The 17,281-nt window shown below is 49.4% G+C and overlaps 2 protein-coding genes across 4 annotated transcripts in view; one reads left to right on the top strand and one right to left on the bottom strand.

Annotated features, from left to right (window-relative positions):
• Slc44a2 (solute carrier family 44 member 2) overlaps positions 1-4,841 on the bottom strand; it is a 33,924-nt gene extending 29,083 nt beyond the window's left edge. For both annotated transcript variants that reach the window (XM_021172275.2, XM_021172277.1), the window contains exon 1: positions 4,715-4,841. In XM_021172275.2, the coding sequence (XP_021027934.1) occupies positions 4,715-4,745 (31 nt within the window). In that variant the 5' untranslated portion in view covers positions 4,746-4,841. The remainder of the gene's footprint in view (positions 1-4,714) is intronic.
• Positions 4,842-12,700: 7,859 nt separating this feature from the next.
• Ap1m2 (adaptor related protein complex 1 subunit mu 2) overlaps positions 12,701-17,281 on the top strand; it is a 17,142-nt gene continuing 12,561 nt past the window's right edge. For both annotated transcript variants that reach the window (XM_021172280.1, XM_021172281.1), the window contains exons 1-3: positions 12,701-12,821; positions 14,614-14,770; positions 14,972-15,039. In XM_021172280.1, coding sequence (XP_021027939.1) covers positions 12,780-12,821; positions 14,614-14,770; positions 14,972-15,039 — 267 coding nt within the window. In that variant the 5' untranslated portion in view covers positions 12,701-12,779. The remainder of the gene's footprint in view (positions 12,822-14,613; positions 14,771-14,971; positions 15,040-17,281) is intronic.

The following is a 17,281-nucleotide window of genomic DNA, read 5'->3' as shown; positions in this document are numbered from 1 at the left end:
ACTGTAGCTGTCTTCAGACACTCCAGAAGAGGGCGCCAGATCTCGTTACGGATGGTTGTGAGCCACCATGTGGTTGCTGGGATTAGAACTCTGGACCTTCACAAGAGCAGTCGGGTGCTCTTACCCACTGAGCCATCTCACCAGCCCCTAAATTCAATTCCTAACAACCAGATGAAGGCTCACAACCATCTGTACAGCTACAGAGTATACTCACATCCATAAAATAAATAAATCTTAAAGAAAGAAAGGAAGGAAGGAAGGAAGAAAGGAAGGAAGGAAGGAAGAAAGAAAGAAAAAAAGAAATTACTAGGTAGACCAGGCTGGCCTACAGCTTTTAGAGATCTGCCAGCCTCTGCCTACAAGTGCTGGAACTCAACATGTGCACCACCACACCCAGCTTTACTTGTTTTCACACATGTGCACGTGTGTGGTATGTGTGCCTGAGGTTATGTGTACCATGTGCTTGGAGGAGGATGTGAACGCCTATAGAGCTGGAGTTACCAGAGGCTGTGTTCTGCAGCTTGGGTGCTGGGAACCAAATCAGTCCTCGACTAGAGCAGTGAACACGCTCAACCACGGGCACCTAGCCAGGCCCTTCCTTTTCTTCTTCTTTTTTTTTTTTTTTTTTTTTTTTTTTTGAGACATACTCCCACGTAGCCTAGGCTGGCCTCAAACTCACGTGTAGCCAATGATGAATTCCAGCGATGGATTCTGAGCTTCCTGCCCCTGCCTCCTGAGAACTGGTATGCACCACCGCACCTGGAGTTCCTGAGGTGCTGCGGATGAAGGAGCCTGAGGATCGACCCATGGGTCCCTGGCAAGCGCAGTGCAAACAGCAACAATCCCCAGCAAGGCCATCTGTCTGCTTAGTTAGTTAGTTAGTTAGTTGGTTAGTTAGTTAGTTAGTTAGTCAAGCTTCACTGTGTGCTACTCTGCTTTGGGTTCCAGAATCTTTGCCTGCTCCTGCCAAGGCTGGGCTGGGAGGAAGGCTGTGACATTAAGGACACTGCCAGGCCCTGAGCCATTTCCCTTTCCTGTGGAGCTGCCATCTTCTTCCAGATTCATGTTATCTACCGGGAAAGGCACTTCCTGCCCTGCCCAGCCCTGTTCCTGAGGTAGGTTTGCCTGTCCATCAGTTCACGGAAAAGCCGAGACATCCATGCCAACAGCCCCAGGGGTAGCTGATGAGCACACAAGGCCCTCCCACACATCGATGACAATGGAGTCCAGCCAGGCATGCTGGCACATGCCTGTCACCCCTGCTCTTAGGAGGTGGAGCAAGATAATAAATTGAAGGCCATCCTGGGCTAGACAGTGAGTTCAAGTCCAGCCTGCACTACATGTGATGGATCCTGTGTCAAAAAACAAACAACCAGTCGGGAGTAGTGGCGCACGCCTTTAATCCCAGCACTCCGGAGGCAGAGGCAGGCGGATTTCTGAGTGCGAGGCCAGCCTGGTCTACAAAGTGAGTTCCAGGACAGCCAGGGCTACACAGAGAAACCCTGTCTCAGAAAAACCAAAAAAAAAAAAACAAACCCCAAAACCCAACAACAAACAAACAAACAAAATTTGCCAGCCTTATGCATAATGGTGCAATCTGAGAGAGGTCACCCACTCACCCAGTCTCACAGCCTATAAAGATCAGAACCTTACCCAGGCGTGGTTATGCCTTTCATCCCAGCAGGGGCAGGGACAGGGGCAGAGAGCAGAGAGGCAGGGGCAGAGGCAGACAGATCTCTAAGTTCAAGGCCAGTCTGGTCTACAAATAAGAGTTTGAGGACAGCCAGACAGTAAAACCCTGAAACCATGTCTCAAAACCCAGAAAGATCAGAATCCAGCTTGACTTGAAGCTGGATCTCTCTAAAGCCTTCCTGTAACAACCCCCGAAGCCATTCCCATTGGTCACACTGAAGAATGGGAAAGCACTGAGAGACCTCGGGATTAGCCGTTATGCCTGAGAGAAAGCTGACATTGAGCTAAGGCGTGATAAATCACATAGAGGAACCCTTGGGTGTTTTTTCCCCCAGCACTACATAAACTGGGCAGGGTGGTGCACAACCATCGCCTCAGAATTTAGAAGGGGAGGCAAAAGGATCAGTCATTCAGCACATAGTGAATTTAGAGAGGAAGCTTAAACTATTTTGCAGCAATGTTACGGGGATGCTTGCACAGCCCAGAATTTTCATTTTGGTCACGTGGACTAAGTTTCAGGCAAAACAAGGTCCTTCCAATAGGAAGGCCTGGTAGCCTGTAATCCCAGCTACTTGTAAAGGCTGAGGTAGCACATGCCTTTAATCCCAGGATTTGGGAGGCAGAGGCAGGCGGATTTCTGAGTTCGAGGCCAGCCTGGTCTACAGAGTGAGTTCCAGGACAGCCAGGGCTATACAGAGAAACCCTGTCTCGAAAAACAAAAAAAAAAAGGGGGCGGGGGCTGAGGTCCGTGGTACAAAGATAGGATGACTAAGGTCAAGGCTGTCTGTGCTACACCTACCTCATGAATTTGTATGCTCTAGGCCTATGAGGCCTACGTTTAAACCTCAGTAACCCATAAGGAAGAAAGGGAGGAAGGGAAGACGTGAGGGAGGGAGAAAGTAAGGATGGAAGGAAGAAAGGAAAAGAGAGAGGAAAAAAAAGAGAGAACAGAAAATTTCCATTTGCAAGCAGTCAAGCAGGGTGGTCTGCCTGGAGGAGGTGGTGTGGCTCTGGATGCCAGGTAGACCCTCCTTCACAGGCTCCTGAATCTCATAGAGAAAAATATTATGCTTTCCTTCTGCCTGGAACACACGTGTCTCAATCATCTCACCCGGCCGGCACACTCCAACCTTCATTTCTTAAAATAGACCCTAGTGGCTCTTTCACACATAGCATCTTGTCCGTTGCTCTACAACCTTAACAACCTACAATTACATGTTCTCACTGGTCCTTTCGCGGTCTACGCCTTTCTCTCCTCGGTGGACTGCTGCGTTCCCAGTCAGACCTTTGCCTGTGAAAGGTTCGTTAAATTCCTGGGGGCCTGGTGCCGGGGTGGGGGGGGGTGTTGGGGGCTGAGCAGCAGAGTGGGATCTAGGCCAATCACTTGCTGAACTCGACTGAGTCTTCCAGGCTTCCAGGCCCTACTGCCCACTGAGCATGCGTGTTGCCTTGAGTTTCAGTCTCAGCGCTTGCAGAAGCCCTGGGTTCCAGCCCCACCCACACATAAACACCAGTGCTTTCTGAGCATGAGCGATCCCATCTAGATTCTAGTTCTTGCTAAACATGAGCCAGGGTCCTAGCTTCAAACCCACGGCTTACTAACCATGCGCCATGGGTCTCCGGTTTCCATCCCAACACAATGTACAGCCCCCCTCTGCCTCTCCCCGCAAAAAAAGTTCCACCCTTTGGACAAAATGAAGCCAGATAAAATAATATCCACGCTCATTCTGTCCCACTTTTATTCCAAACAGACCTCGAGAAGACCAAAGATTCTCTCAGGTGTGATACCCAAGCATACTCAGGCTCCCAGACCAAGACTCCCACACCAGAGACAGCCAGAAGCACTCAATAGTTGCACAGCAACCCAAGAGCCTGGGGCTTCAGACAGGGAGACCTTCTGGTGGTCTGGGGGCTGGCAACTTCAAGCTGGGAGAGCCCTGAAAGGCTAGGTCTTGCTACCTTCCTTTAGGCCAGGAAGGGTGTGTCACAGCCTCTGGGACCTGTCTATTCTTTCCCCCCCCCTCCCCCTGGACAGCACAGACCCAGGAAAGAGGAGGAAGGCAGAGAGCCTACTTGCTTTTCTAGTTATTTTTGAACCGTTTCCGGCCCCCTCCCCAAGACTCTAGAATCTTGCAGTTTCCAGGAAGTTCCAGTCACACAAAGTGGTATATCAGGGGGAGGGATAGAGCCCCTCTGCCAGAGTCACAGCTATGCCTCTTAAGGCTTGTGGCCGATTTAGGCCCAGGGAACCTAAAATAGATAAAGAGGAAGGAGGCTCAGAGTTCAACACCCGGTCCGTGGGAACCCAGAGTCGGGTGGGGTGAGAAATCCGCATCATGGCTCCACCCCCAGCTCCAAGTGGCTGAGGCCACCCTCAGGCCTTACTGAGGTCCGGGTCTCCTAGAACCCTTAAAATTACAGGCACCTGCAACAATCAGCACAGGCAGGGAAAGTTTCTGCATTGCTCCCCGCCTGCCCGCCTCGTCTCTGACCTTCCCTGTCGCGTTGGGCACCTAATTCCAGTTATATGGGACTCTCCAACCTTGCCTCAGTTTCCCCATCTAGTACTAAACTTGGAGTCGCTATTTTGGATGTAAATGGCGAAGATGTGGAGGACACTTGGGTCTTAAGGAGACGGGACGTGTGGCGAGGTCGGGCCCCATTCTTGCCCACACCCCAAGCTAAGATCGCCTCGCATCCCCTCCCCCGCCCATCACCTAATTCTCCCAGATAACGGGACCTCCAGGGGAGGAGCATGCGCCATAAGTCCCGGCCCATCGCTCAGGAAGGGAGTAAGCTTGAAGATCCCCGAAAAGAGACACGGGGGGCAACCTGGGCTAGGGCCAAGCGCTCCGGCTGAGCCAGCGCGGGATGCAGAGGCCTGAGGACGCGGACAGAAGGGCCTTCGTCCTGCCTGCAGCCACGAGTGTTTTGTTTTAAGGCTCTCAGATGTCGCCCTTCCTCAAAACCCCCTCCTTCCCAAGTCAGCACAGGCGATCTACAGGCCAGAGGCTACTCCTACCATAGACTGCGTCCTTCCGATCGTCCTCCATGGCCTCAACCGAGGGGAGCTGAGTCCGAAGCCAGCGCGACCCCAACCCAAGCGGGCGGGAGACACCGCGCGCTGCTGGCCCCGCCCTGCCCCGCCTGACACCGCCCCCAGCGCGCACGCCCAAGGCAGCCCCGCCCCTTAGGGCGTGCCCAGGGAGGGGCGTTGGGGGGCAGCCGCCTTCTGGTTTCCAGTCCGCTCTCTCTGTGGACAATTAGTGTGTTGCATCTGCTTGTCAATCCTTCCTTTTGTTGTTGTTTTGGGGTTTGTGGGTTTGTTTTTGTTTTGTTTTTAGACAGGATTTCTCTGTGCAGCCCTGGATGTACTGGAACTCTGTAACACGGCTGGCCTCGAACTCAAGAGATCTGTCTGCCTCGAATACTGGGATTAAAGGTGTGCTCAACCACCGCTCAGCAAGCCATTCTTTGTCCAGGTACTGAGCGCTGACTGAGCTAGGGATGAAGAAAAAGTTGTCATGTGTTCATTCATCCGATTGGCAAGATTTTGAGAGTTTGAACACAAGTTAGAAAGGAAAAAAAGAGGAGGAGTGGCATGTCCCTGGGCCTCCGGGCAGGAGGTTTACGACTTTAGTCTCCCAATCCCAGCACTGGGGAGGCAGAAGCTGCAGGATCTCCTTTATTTTATTCTATTTTATTTTTGAGACTGAGCCTCCCTGGGGTCCTAGCTGTCCTGAAAGTTGCTATGTAGACCAGACTGAGAGAGCTACCCATGCCTCTATCTCTGAGTGTGGGGTTTAAAGGTGTATGCCACCATGTCCAACCTTAAAAGGTAGTTTTGAAAAACACACACCTGTCATCCCAGCACTTGGGAGATGAAGAAGGAGGCACAGTAGTTCAAGGCTAGCCTTAGCTACACAGGAGTTTGAGGACAGCCTGGGGTACATGAGACCCAGTCTCAATAAACAAAAGTTTTCTTTGATCAGTGGAAGGTTTGAAATGTTGACAGACATGATCTAAAATAAGTTATAAAATAACAATGATTAGGGCTGGAGCGATGTCTCAGAGGTTAAGAGCACTGACTGCTCTCTTCCAGATCCGGGCTTCCAGAGGTCTTGAGTTCAATTCCCAGCAGCCACATGGTGGTTCACAACAATATATAATGAGATCTGGTGCCCTCTTCTGGCATGCAGGCATATATGCAAGCAGAACACTTTTATATACAATAAAGAAATAAATCTTGAGAAAATAAAGAATGGTTAACCTAAGCCGGGCGTGGTGGCACATGCCTTTATTCCCAGCACTCGGGAGGCAGAGGCAGGCATATTTCTGAGTTCGAGTCCAGCCTGGTCTATAAAGTGAGTTCCAGGACAGCCAGGACTATACAGAGAAACCCCATCTCAAAAAAACAAAAACAAAACTGGAAAAGAGCTGGATGGTGGTGGCACACTCAGGAGGTAAAGACAAGTGGAGCCCACCCTGGTCTATGGAGTGAGGCCTAGGACATCCAGGACTACACAGAGAAACCCTGTCTTGAAACTCCCCTCCCACGCTCCAAAAGTAAAAGAGACAGTTAAAATGGAATGCTTAAAATAGAAGAAGGAAAGAGGGTGTGGCTCTGTGGTAGAGCATTTGTCCTAGCATGTGTAAGGCTAGGTCTATCCCCAGCTACGAAAAAGAAAGAAGGAGAGGAAAGGAAGAGAGAAGAGGAGAGGAGTCGCAAGGGTGTCTGGTAGTCTAGTTGGGAGCTCTGTGGGCCGTGGAAGGAGGCATAGAAGAGCCTAGCGTGGCGTACAGGACTTCTAGGCCATCCTTGGCTATGTATATAGCTGGTTTCAGGAGAGCCTAAGCCACATAGAGCCATCCCCAAGCTCTTGATGTTGGCCTGGGGGAGAATCCAGTGTGGTTTTGGAGAGGTCACACAGGCAGTGCAAAGGTCACATCTTCTCCTGGCCTGCTGTGCTGATAACAAGTCCTGCAACCCTTGTATCCCTTTCTGTGAAGGAGCAACCCGTGTGTTTAACATTCCAGGTTGTTCCTCTCTGAGCACAATGATCTTCGTGCTCCTACATCTCCACTTGGTTTTATTTATTTATTTTTTTTCTTTACAGAGAACTTTACGATTGTAACGGAGGCCAAGGTTGAAGGCATCGCTGCGTGGCTAGTCTATTAGTCGCACAAGACAGTTACAAGGATACCCAACAGAATGACCAAGGATTGAGGAAGCCATCTGAACCATGATGGCCCTTCGCAGATGTCTTCCGAGAGTTTTGATTATCTCTTTATGCGGATGGACCTCTTTAATTTGACCACCAATAGTATGAGAAAACTCTGACACATTAAAGCAACACTCGCCAGGAAATTATTGACCACCAGGCCAGTGCTTGAGCCACAAATAATCTATAGTAGCTCTATTTTGTAGAACTGTGGTTCAGTTTGCCTTTCTCTTAACTAATTTCTTCTAATTTTTTTGCTGTAATATCAGTAGTTGTGCTAATCATACAAGCCATTTTTGAAACCTCTCTTTGTATTTCAGTCATCCTTTCTGGGACTGGTAATACAAAACCCAGAAAGCAACCCTTAACAAAACAACATCTCATATGTCTGCTACTGTAGGCAACCTTTCTTTCTTCTTTTTCTTTTCTTTCTTTCTTTCTTTCTTTCTTTCTTTCTTTCTTTCTTTCTTTCTTTCTTTCTTTCTCTTTTTCAAGACAGGGTTTCTCTGTATAGCCCTGGCTGTCCTGGAACTCACTCTGTAGATCAGGCTGGCCTCGAACTCAGAAATTTGCCTGCCTCTGCCTCCTGAGTGCTGGGATTAAAGGCGTGTGCCACCATGCCCGGCTTCTTTTTTCTTTTTATCTTTTTTTGAGATAGGGTTTCTCTGTGTAGCCCTGGTTGAACTCACTCTGTAGATTAGGTTGGTCTCGAACCCACAGAGATCCAACTGCCTCTGTCTCTCAAATGCTATGATAAACGTGACGAAAGCCATCTTTTTAGACTTTGCATTGGCAAAGCTGGGAATTAACATGTAATATAGTCTGCAAATATAACAGCATCCTTTCTGGGTCAGTAGTATCATGTCCTTGTCCCCATGGGTCATCAGCTTGGATTTTCTATTGGGATGTTTCCTCTCTGTAGGTTTATCCTTTATCTTCAGGATCTTCCTGTCTCCTGGTCTCCAGGATGCTGTCCTGGTTGGATGCATTGGAGCAGGAGCCATCTGGGACGTAGTTCATTTTCTGGAAAGCATTTTGGATACAAGCACAGGCTTACCCTGGTATAAGAACACAGGGGCCTTTCCCTTAATTAGTTTTTAGATCTTTCTATTTAACTCGTATTTTACACTGTGTCTTCTTAAGGGAAAAATGTTTTGGGGCAGCAGAAGAAACCTTATCATTTATAGTGAAAATATGTATTAGTATGGGTTAGACGTCCTTGCCTCCCCAGGCACCCCACACACTTGACATACACACAAATAAACAAGCAGTGTCTTTCTAGAGTGGAAGAGCCTGGAAGTGGTACTAATATTACTTTTTAATCTTATATGTGTGAGCATTTGTCTGCATGTGCACATCTTGTGTATTCCTCCTGCTCGTGGAAGCCAGAGAAGGCATTGGTCCCCGGAACTGGGATTACAGGTGTTTGTGGTCTGGGTGCTGGGAATTGAGCGTGGGTCCTCTGGAAGAGCCTTGACTTCTGAGCCACGTGTCCAGTCATAAAAGCTGAGTTTTTATAGAGCTGACTCAGAGCCAGGAGAAATTCGAATTTTTTTTTATATGAAGTCTTTATAACAACTTTCCAGTGTGGGGAAAGTACTCAGAGAGGTTAAGCAATTTCCGCACTGCCACACAGTGAGCATGAGGTGGAACAAAGAGGTGAACCTCAGGAAGTGGGGCTGAGAAGCCCACGCCCTCTCCACCGTTGTACAGCCACTTAGTAGCTTGGTCCCATATGGCAATGGGGGTGTGATGGGTGAAGAGGAACCGAGCTTGGGAAGACATCACGTGCATGCATGCACTTATACATAAACGACAGGAACAAACAATGGTTTCTAGAGAGACCGGAACCAGGCAGTGCAGGTGTGAAGGAGGATGTTTAAAAATACTTACTTCATTTTTGTTGAGAGTACAACTTTAATCCCAGCACTCAGCAGTGAGAGGTAAGCAGATCTCTGTAAGTTCAAGGCCACCCTAGTCTATATAATGAATTTCAGGACAGCCAGAGTTATAAAGAAAGACCCTGGTTTTTTTGTTTGTGTTTTGGTGTTTTTTTGTTTTGGTTTTTTGAGACAAGGTTTCTCTGTGTAGCCCTGGCTGTCCTGGAACTCACTCTGTAGACCAGGCTGGCCTCGAACTCAGAAATTCGCCTGCCTCTGCCTCCGGAGTGCTGGGATTAAAGGCCTGTGCCACCACTGCCATCTCAAAAACATCAACAAGCTGGGTGGTGGTGGAGCACACCTTTAATCCCAGTACTTGGGAGGCAGAAGCAGGTGAATCTCTGAGTTCAAGGCCAGCCTGGTCTACTCAATGAGTAGCCAAGGTTTCACAAAGAAACCCTACCTCAAAACAGCAAGGTTACAAGCCAGTTGTGAAGGGTGCCTGCCGGCCACAGAAAAACCCAGAGGATGGCTGTGTCCTGGACACAAAGTAGGAAGTCAGAGGGACCTCTCCACAGAGAAAGAATGGCATAAAGAAAGCAAATTGGGTGAGAATGTAATGAGGGGTGAGGGCCATAGGTCAGCTGGAGTCTGACTGCTGGGTTGGGAGCCACAGGTGTGAGAGGGAGAGTGGGCGCTGATCACTGGGGTAGACGCATTTCTTTAGAAGGAGGAGAAGGAAGGAGGCTGATAAGGAAGCTGAGGTCGGACACAGGGAGGGAGGAGGAGGGCAAGATATTTAGAACAAACTGGGACAAAGCCACCATCCCTGGGATGGTGGTGGCTACTGAGCCAAACTGGGCTGTGCTAAGCCAGGCTGGGCTGGGCTGGGCTGGGCTGGCCGAGGCAAGACAGTGCGAGTCTGTTCTCTGCCCCCAAGGAGGCTCTTGGTCTCATGAATTTTTTAGCTAACTAGGCCTTGAGTTTCAGATTCCAGGGCGCTGGGCCCAGGCTTCTGGGTTCCATTTACCATGTGAATGCATCTTAGGTCCCAGGAGGGTGTTGCTGGCTTTGTGCTGTGCACATTTAAGTCCGGAGGCCTGAGGACAACTCCAGACACATTCCCTTCTCAGGAGCTAGCCATCTTTCTTTGAAATTATATATGGTTTATTTTCTGTGTCTGTGTGCAGAGGGCAGAGGGCCACCTATAGAAATCAGTTCTCTCCCATCAATCATGAAGGACCTGGGGATTAGACTGGTGCTGAAACAGCCACCTTTGAGCAATTTCACTGCCCCCCCCCATTATGAGTTCTGTTTTTAGTCAAGGTGACAATATGTAGCCCTGGCTGTCCTGGAGAGATCTGACTGTGGAGATCTGCCTGCTTCTATCTGGAGAGTGCTAGGGTTAAAAGCTTGTGTTACCAGCCTGGCTTCTCAGGCTCTCTCCACACCTTGTATTTTGAGATGTGTGTGTGAGCTCAAGCATGTGTTTGTGTGCGTGTAAATGTGTATGTATGTATGTATGTATGTATATCACAGTGTCCTTGCAAGCAGGGAAGCCCCTGGGATCTGCCTATCCTACTCCCAGCAGGGGTGAGGCAAGCCCAGGCTGCCCGTGTCTGCTGATGGTAAGGAAGGATTCCTCTCCTGGAGCCTATGAGCTGGAGCCAGCTAAAAGCTGAGGGGTTGAGCCCAGCTGGTAGATCATGGGTCTAGCATGCAAGAGTGTCTGGGTTCTAGCCCCAGCACACATAAACTGGGCACGATCGAGCATTCCTGTGATCCCCGGAGCACTGAGGCAGGAGGATAATGATTTCCAGGCTGTCTGGGACTATATAATAGCATTAATAACAAAACCAGACAAACAAAACTGTTGGACAATTTTACCCTCTTGGAGCCAAACTTCAGGCTCCCCATCTTGCCAATGGAAGATAACAGCAGCTCGATGCTTCCCTCAAAGGGTTATCCAGAAAATGAGGGCTTGGCTTAGCTGGTAGAGCACTTGCCTAGCATACTCAAAGCCCTGGGTTCCCTCCTGATCACTGATCACTGTACCACATCAATGGACTGTGGTAGGGTATGCATGTCACCCTGGCCCTTAGAAGGTACAGAGGTGCTCAGGAGTTCAAGGTGATCCTTGGCTAAATACGAAGGCCTGGAATAGATGGGTCTTTTAAAAAGGGTGTAGGGAAGGTATTTATGGCGAGGCTGAAGATGGTGCTGCAACTGGGCAGGGTTAGGTAGAAGACTTGGGAATTTAAGGTGAAAAAAAAAAAAAAAAAAAAGCCAGTTCTAGGAAGTGGAACTAATGACTGAACACAGCAAGGGTTGCTTCCATTTGATAAAAAAAAAAAAAAGCTGGGCGATGGTGGCACAAGCCTTTAATCCCAGTACTTGGGAGGCAGAGGCAGGCAGATTTCTGAGTTCGAGGCCAGTCTGGTCTACAAAGTGAGTTCCAGGACAGCCAGGGCTATACAGAGAAACCCTGTCTTGAAAAAAAAGAAAAAAAAAGGGAGGGGGGGAATTTAAGGTTAGCCTGTGCTGTATACATGAGGCCCCAGACAAAAACATTAAGGGCTGGGAGTGTAATCAGGGGCATAGGGCTTGCCTGTCACCAGCAAAGGTGGGCGTTCCACCCCCTAGGACCATCAAAACAACCAGAATAAGAGAATAGTGGCCTGGTAACCTGGCTGTGTAGCCCTGAGACTGTCTGTGCTCCGCTTCCTCCCAGGTGGTGGCTGAAAAACTCTTCATACAGGCCCCACGCCTCTGCTTTAGGACAATTGCCTTGGGAGATCCTCATAGCTGCATCTGGACTCCCGGCCTGTTAAAGGTCAGAGCCCGCACCGATGTCCAAACGGGCTTTGTCGCCCCCTGGCGGCTGCGCAGGAAACGTTTCTTCCACAGCGGAGCGCCATGTAGATGGCTAGGCTAAGGTTTAGATGGGTTTTTTTTTCCCCATCACCTTCCGCAAAACGGTATCCCAGCAATGGGAAAGCAGAGACAGAATGATCTTGAGTTTAAGGGTAGCCTAGGATATTTAAAAAAAAAATGAAATTAGAAAACGGAAAACAAAGTCAGACCTGTTGGCTCGTGACTAATCACAGAACTTGTAAGGCTGAGGCCAGTCTGGACCACACAATGAGCTCCAGGCCATCCGGGTTATCTCAACCTTTCTTCTAGAATTAATAACACAAAACAAACAAACAAAAATAAACAACACGAGCGAAGCATGGTGGCGCCTTTAATCCCAGCACTCGAGAGGCAGACGCAGGTGGACTCGAAGCTAGCTACGGCTAGCTACACAGAGAACTGTTTTGAAAAAAAAAAAAAAAACAACTAGCAGCAACAGCAATACTAATAATAACAACAGAAACAACTAAACAATTAAAATGTTTAGTGTAAGAAGGATTAACATTACTGAACATCTACTGGTGGGCACCGGGTCACACATAGAAACAGGGCCAAGTCCTGTTGAGACTGGTATGTGTGGGTGAGAGAACAAGTTACATAGACACACGAACAGACAGATGCCCTGGTGGGTGGATACGCGTATGTATGGTTGGGTTAATGTAGATGTGAATGTGTATACGTATGTGGGAGGGGGTGATGGATGGATGGATGGGTGGGTGGGTGGATGGATGGGTGGATGGATGGGGTGATGGATGGATGGATGGGTGGGTGGGTGGGTGGGTGAGTGGAAGCGGAGCGTGGATGGATACATGGGTAGGCGGATGCGAGGATCGATGGAGAACTTGAGACAGGACAGCAGTCGCGGCTCCTGGAGCAGCCTTGGCATTTGCCGCCGACCGTGCCGCTCACCTGGCGGCCTCCCCTTTAAGACGCATTCACCTGGCGGCCTCCCCTTTAAGACGCGCTCACCTGGCGGCTCACCTGGGCGAAGGCGCTTCCGCAGGAAGAAGGAAGCCGCAGCGCTGCCGCCTCTGCAGCTCGCTCTCGCCTCCTAGCTTCACGGGCTGCCACCATGTCGGCCTCGGCAGTCTTCATTCTGGACGTCAAGGGCAAGGTGAGGCAGAGGGCGAGGGATCGAGGTACGCCGGGTGAGCCCGCGGGCCTAGGGCTCAGGACCCGGAGCCGGGGACCCGCCCTCTCCAGCCAGCGTCTGTGGCAAGGGGCTTCACCTCTCTGAGCGTCATTTTCCGTGTTTGTAAAATGAGATGCCCACCATCTGAGCGCCCTGAACCAGTGAGCACAGTCCTTCTGCAACCCTGGGGCTCAATAAATGCGCCAAGTGTTAACTCTCTGGCTATCCTTGCGAGCTTCTCCAGTGGCGATCAGAGCGGTAGAGATGAAAACAAGAGCCCTGTAATGCAATGACAGCCTGTTCATGTGCCTCAGTGGTCAGCTGGCTGGCCTAGCACACAGACCTAGGTATGGTCCCAGTGCACTGCATAAGCAGCCATAATTCCAGCATTTGGGAGGTGGAGGCAGAGGGATCAGGAAATCAAGGGAGTTTGAATCCGGCCTGAGCTACGTGTGTGAGTGACACACTGTCTCAAAAACAAAACAGGCTCAACAAGCCCAGGCACCGGCTGCCTAAGCCTGGTGACCTGAGTTTAAGTCTCAAACCCACGTGAAAGGGAATGGAGACCACACACACACACACACACCCCAGGCATCAACATTCTCTCTCACACACCATGCACACAGAAAATAATAGTGCCCGTGAAAAGAAGCTAGCTATAAGGACAAGGGGGTCAGGTGTCCTACCATGCACCTGTCATCCTAGCTACTCTGGAAGCCGAGTCATAGGGATGACCTGAGCTCAGGAGGGCGAGGCCAGCCTGGGCTACAATAACAAGACAAAACAAAGAAATAAAATAACCTTGAACAAGAACAGCTTAGGAGGGGAGGTTCAGTTCCACTTCTCTGCTTTTTGTGGACATAGTTTAAACCCTCAACTCCTTCAGCCTGGAAAGTGGAGACAAAGACGCCTGCCTCAAGGCTGAGAGGTGACAGGCACTGGAACTCCTCAGCAAAGATTCCTCCTCCTCTTCCTCCTCTTCCTCCATGTGTGTGTGTGTGTGGGGGAGTGGGGTGGAACCCAAGCTAAGCCAGCACACTGCCACTAAATTACATCTTTTAAATATTTATTTATTTGTTTATTATATGTAACTACACTGTAGCTGTCCTCAGATACTCCAGAAGATGGCATCAGATTTCGGTTATGGATGGTTGTGAGCCACCATGTGGTTGCTGGGATTTGAACTCAGGACCTTCGGAAGAGCAGTCGGCTTCCTCCTGCCTCCCCCTCCCGAGCCCAGCCCCAGCATAACACTCATTAGTAGAAAGTTGATACTTTTAGCTGTGGGTATCGAGTATCCCCATAACACACATGAAGACAGGCATACAGAGCTTGGGTCTTAGCTGGGCCCCTCAGATAAGTCTGCGGGTCCCACACGGCGCTTGGCATGGTGGCAGACACCTGGGACCCCAGCACTCTAGAAACTAAGGCAGGAGGATTGAGAAGTTGAGACCCGCCGGGGCTTCATAGAAAAAGTGGCTGGATCAATAAGAAAAGACAAGACAGGTGGGGAGGTAATGTACTTGGCAGAGAGCTGGTAATAGAATCTCTGGCCAGGGCGGAAGGAAGCAGGAGGGTCCGAGAACTTCAAGGTCATTCTCTTCCTTCTGGATTCAAGGCCAGCCCATGCTACTGCGTGAGGTATAACCCCTTCTATAACACAAAAAAGAGGCCAGTGTGTATGGGGGGAAAGGAGGCTTAGGAGAGAAGTAGACATCCGAAGGCCCTAGGTCTGCGCAGTGGTGGTGACCGAGTCCTCTCTCCCTCCCCTTAGCCTCTGATTAGCCGAAACTACAAAGGTGATGTGCCCATGACAGAGATTGACCACTTCATGCCGCTGCTTATGCAGCGTGAGGAGGAGGGCGTGCTGGCCCCGCTGCTGAGCCACGGCCGAGTGCACTTCCTGTGGATCAAACACAGCAACCTGTACTGTATCCACCCCATGCTGGGCAGGAGTGCCGAGAACCGGACTCAGAGGGCAGAGACCCGAGAGCAGAATCTGCACAATACATGTGCCGTAACTCAGGTTGTGCCTGGGTTAAGGGGCAGTAGGAATGGGTGGGGGGATAGCAGGGGACATGTAACACCACTCCATCAAAAATGTCGCTTTTTCCTTAACCTTACTGCACCAGTGGTGGCCACCACGCTGAAGAACGCTAATGCCTCTCTGGTGTACTCCTTTCTGTACAAGACTGTGGAGGTAAGTGCTGGTCTCTCATTGGCTAACTGCTCTGTCTGTCTAAGACTATGGAGATAGGTGATGGTCTCTCATTGGCTAGCTGGTCTGTCTGTCTCCTTGTGTTTACCCCTGTCAGGTGCTGTCTTCTGACCATCCCCATCTAAACCTCTTCACACCTCTCACCCAGCACAGCACTACGGGGTACAAGGTGTAACCCCTCGTCTCCACTGTGTGGCCTGCAGGAAATCCCTTGTTTCTGTGTCTGTGAATGTGACAGGGTGCTATTGTAAGGGGAGGGAAGAAAAAGAGCTAATGTAACAGAGGAAGTGTCTCCAACAGAAGACACAGTGGATGAAAAGGCTTTGAGGTGTGAAGAGAGCCAGGCTAAGGGGTGTGAGCAGAGCGAGGGTCAAAGGCCGGGGGAGGACGCCCTCCCTTCCCAGGAGATGCGGGTTAAGCATCCGTGTGCTTGGTGCTGGAAGGGCTCCGGATGTCAGAATCTTTGCGTATGTGTTGTGACATATTCTAGGGGTAGGACCAAAGACTTGAAGAAATGTATTTGGGTTTCCGATATACATGAAACACCTTAATTCATGTTTCTCAGCCTGAGGGCTGTGACCCCCCTGGGGTCAATTGGCCCTCTTCCAGAGGTCACATAGTAGATATTTATGTTACAATTCACAAGAGTAGCAAAATTACAGTTATGAAGTAGCAACAAAATAATTTTATGGTTGAGGTCATCACACCAGGAGGAACTGTATTAACGGTTGTAGCATTAGGATGGTTGAAAACCACTGGCTTATATATATATCTTGAAGGTATTTTTTCTTTTCTTTCTTTTTTTTGGGGGGGGCAGTGTCTCACTTTGTAGTCCTGGCTGACTTAGAATTTGGTATATAAACCAGGCTAGCCCTGAACTTACTTCTAGGTGTGGAAATTTAAGGCATAAACCACTGTGCCCAGCAGGAGAAAATTGAATATTTTTTATAATTTATTATATGTGTATAAAAGTTCCTGAATGTATGTTTGTGCACCACATGCCCCAGGAGGCCAGAAAAGACCAAAAATTTTATTTGCTTTTTCTTTTATGTGTTTATGTGTGTGCCTGAGTGTGTGCTTGGGTGTGTGTGTGTGTGTGTGTGTGTGTGACTGCAGAAGCCAGAAGAGGACATTGGTTTTATTGGTTCTGAAGTTTCTGCAGGAATTTCTGAGCAGCTGTGTGAGTGCTGGGAACTGAACCAGGGTCCTCTGTAAAAACAGCAAGACAGCAAGCACTTTAACGATTGCACCATCTCTCCAGACCTCAGAAAGGCTTTTTATTCTCTCCAGACCTCAGAAAGGCTTTTATTATTTTATGTATTTTTTTAAAAATTTGAGACAGGATTTCATCATCTAGCTCTATAGTGCCTAGAACTCAGAGACCTGCCTGCCTCTGCCTCCCAAGTGATGAAATTATTATTATTACTATTATGCATATTAATATATCATTAAAATAAAATCAGGAATAGTTTGCAGTGGTGCTTGTTGGTCATGAAGACCTGAATTCAGTCTTCTTCAGTGTCTACATAAACAGTTGTGTAGTGCTTGCCTGTGCTGTGTTTGAAGTACTGGGGAGGTGGAGACAGGTGGATTCCCTGGAATTTGCTGGCTAGCGACTGAGCCTAGCCAATGAGCTCCAGGAACAGTGAGAGACCCTGTCTCAAGAAAACATACAAAAAGGTGGTGAATAATAGAGGAAGACGGGAATCGACCTCTGGCCTCCGCACACATGCACTCACGTAAACATGTACACATACTACACAGGTACACACACATACAGAGACATATGTATACACAACACACACACAAAAGCATACGTATACGCAGTACGCTCACATTCACCCACACATACTACTGCTAAATGTCTCCCTGGGGAGTTGTAAGCAGTGTCGACTGCTCCTGTGTGTGGTCCCACTCACAAATCAAGGTGCAGTTCCACCAGAGGTCACTCTGGGGAGCCCATGAGTTCCTGCTCTACCGACAGGTCAGACTGTTGTTTTGGGCAGGAGGACTGCAGGTGATGTCATTTACTTTTATATGTTTGATTTCCGAGACAGGGTTTCTCTGTGTAGCCTTGGCTGACCTGGAACTCAGTCTGTAACCAGGTAGGCCTCAAACTGAGGTCCAGCTGCCTCTGCCTCTGCCTCTGCCTCTGCCTCTGCCTCTGCCTCTGCCTCTGCCTCTGCCTCTGCCTCTGCCTCTGCCTCTGCCTCTGCCTCTGCCT

This window comes from Mus caroli, chromosome 9 (genome assembly GCF_900094665.2).
Source record: "Mus caroli chromosome 9, CAROLI_EIJ_v1.1, whole genome shotgun sequence".
Lineage (NCBI taxonomy): Eukaryota > Metazoa > Chordata > Mammalia > Rodentia > Muridae > Mus > Mus caroli.
The sequence above is the reverse complement of the archived record's forward strand: the minus strand, read 5'-3'. Positions and strand labels throughout refer to the sequence as shown.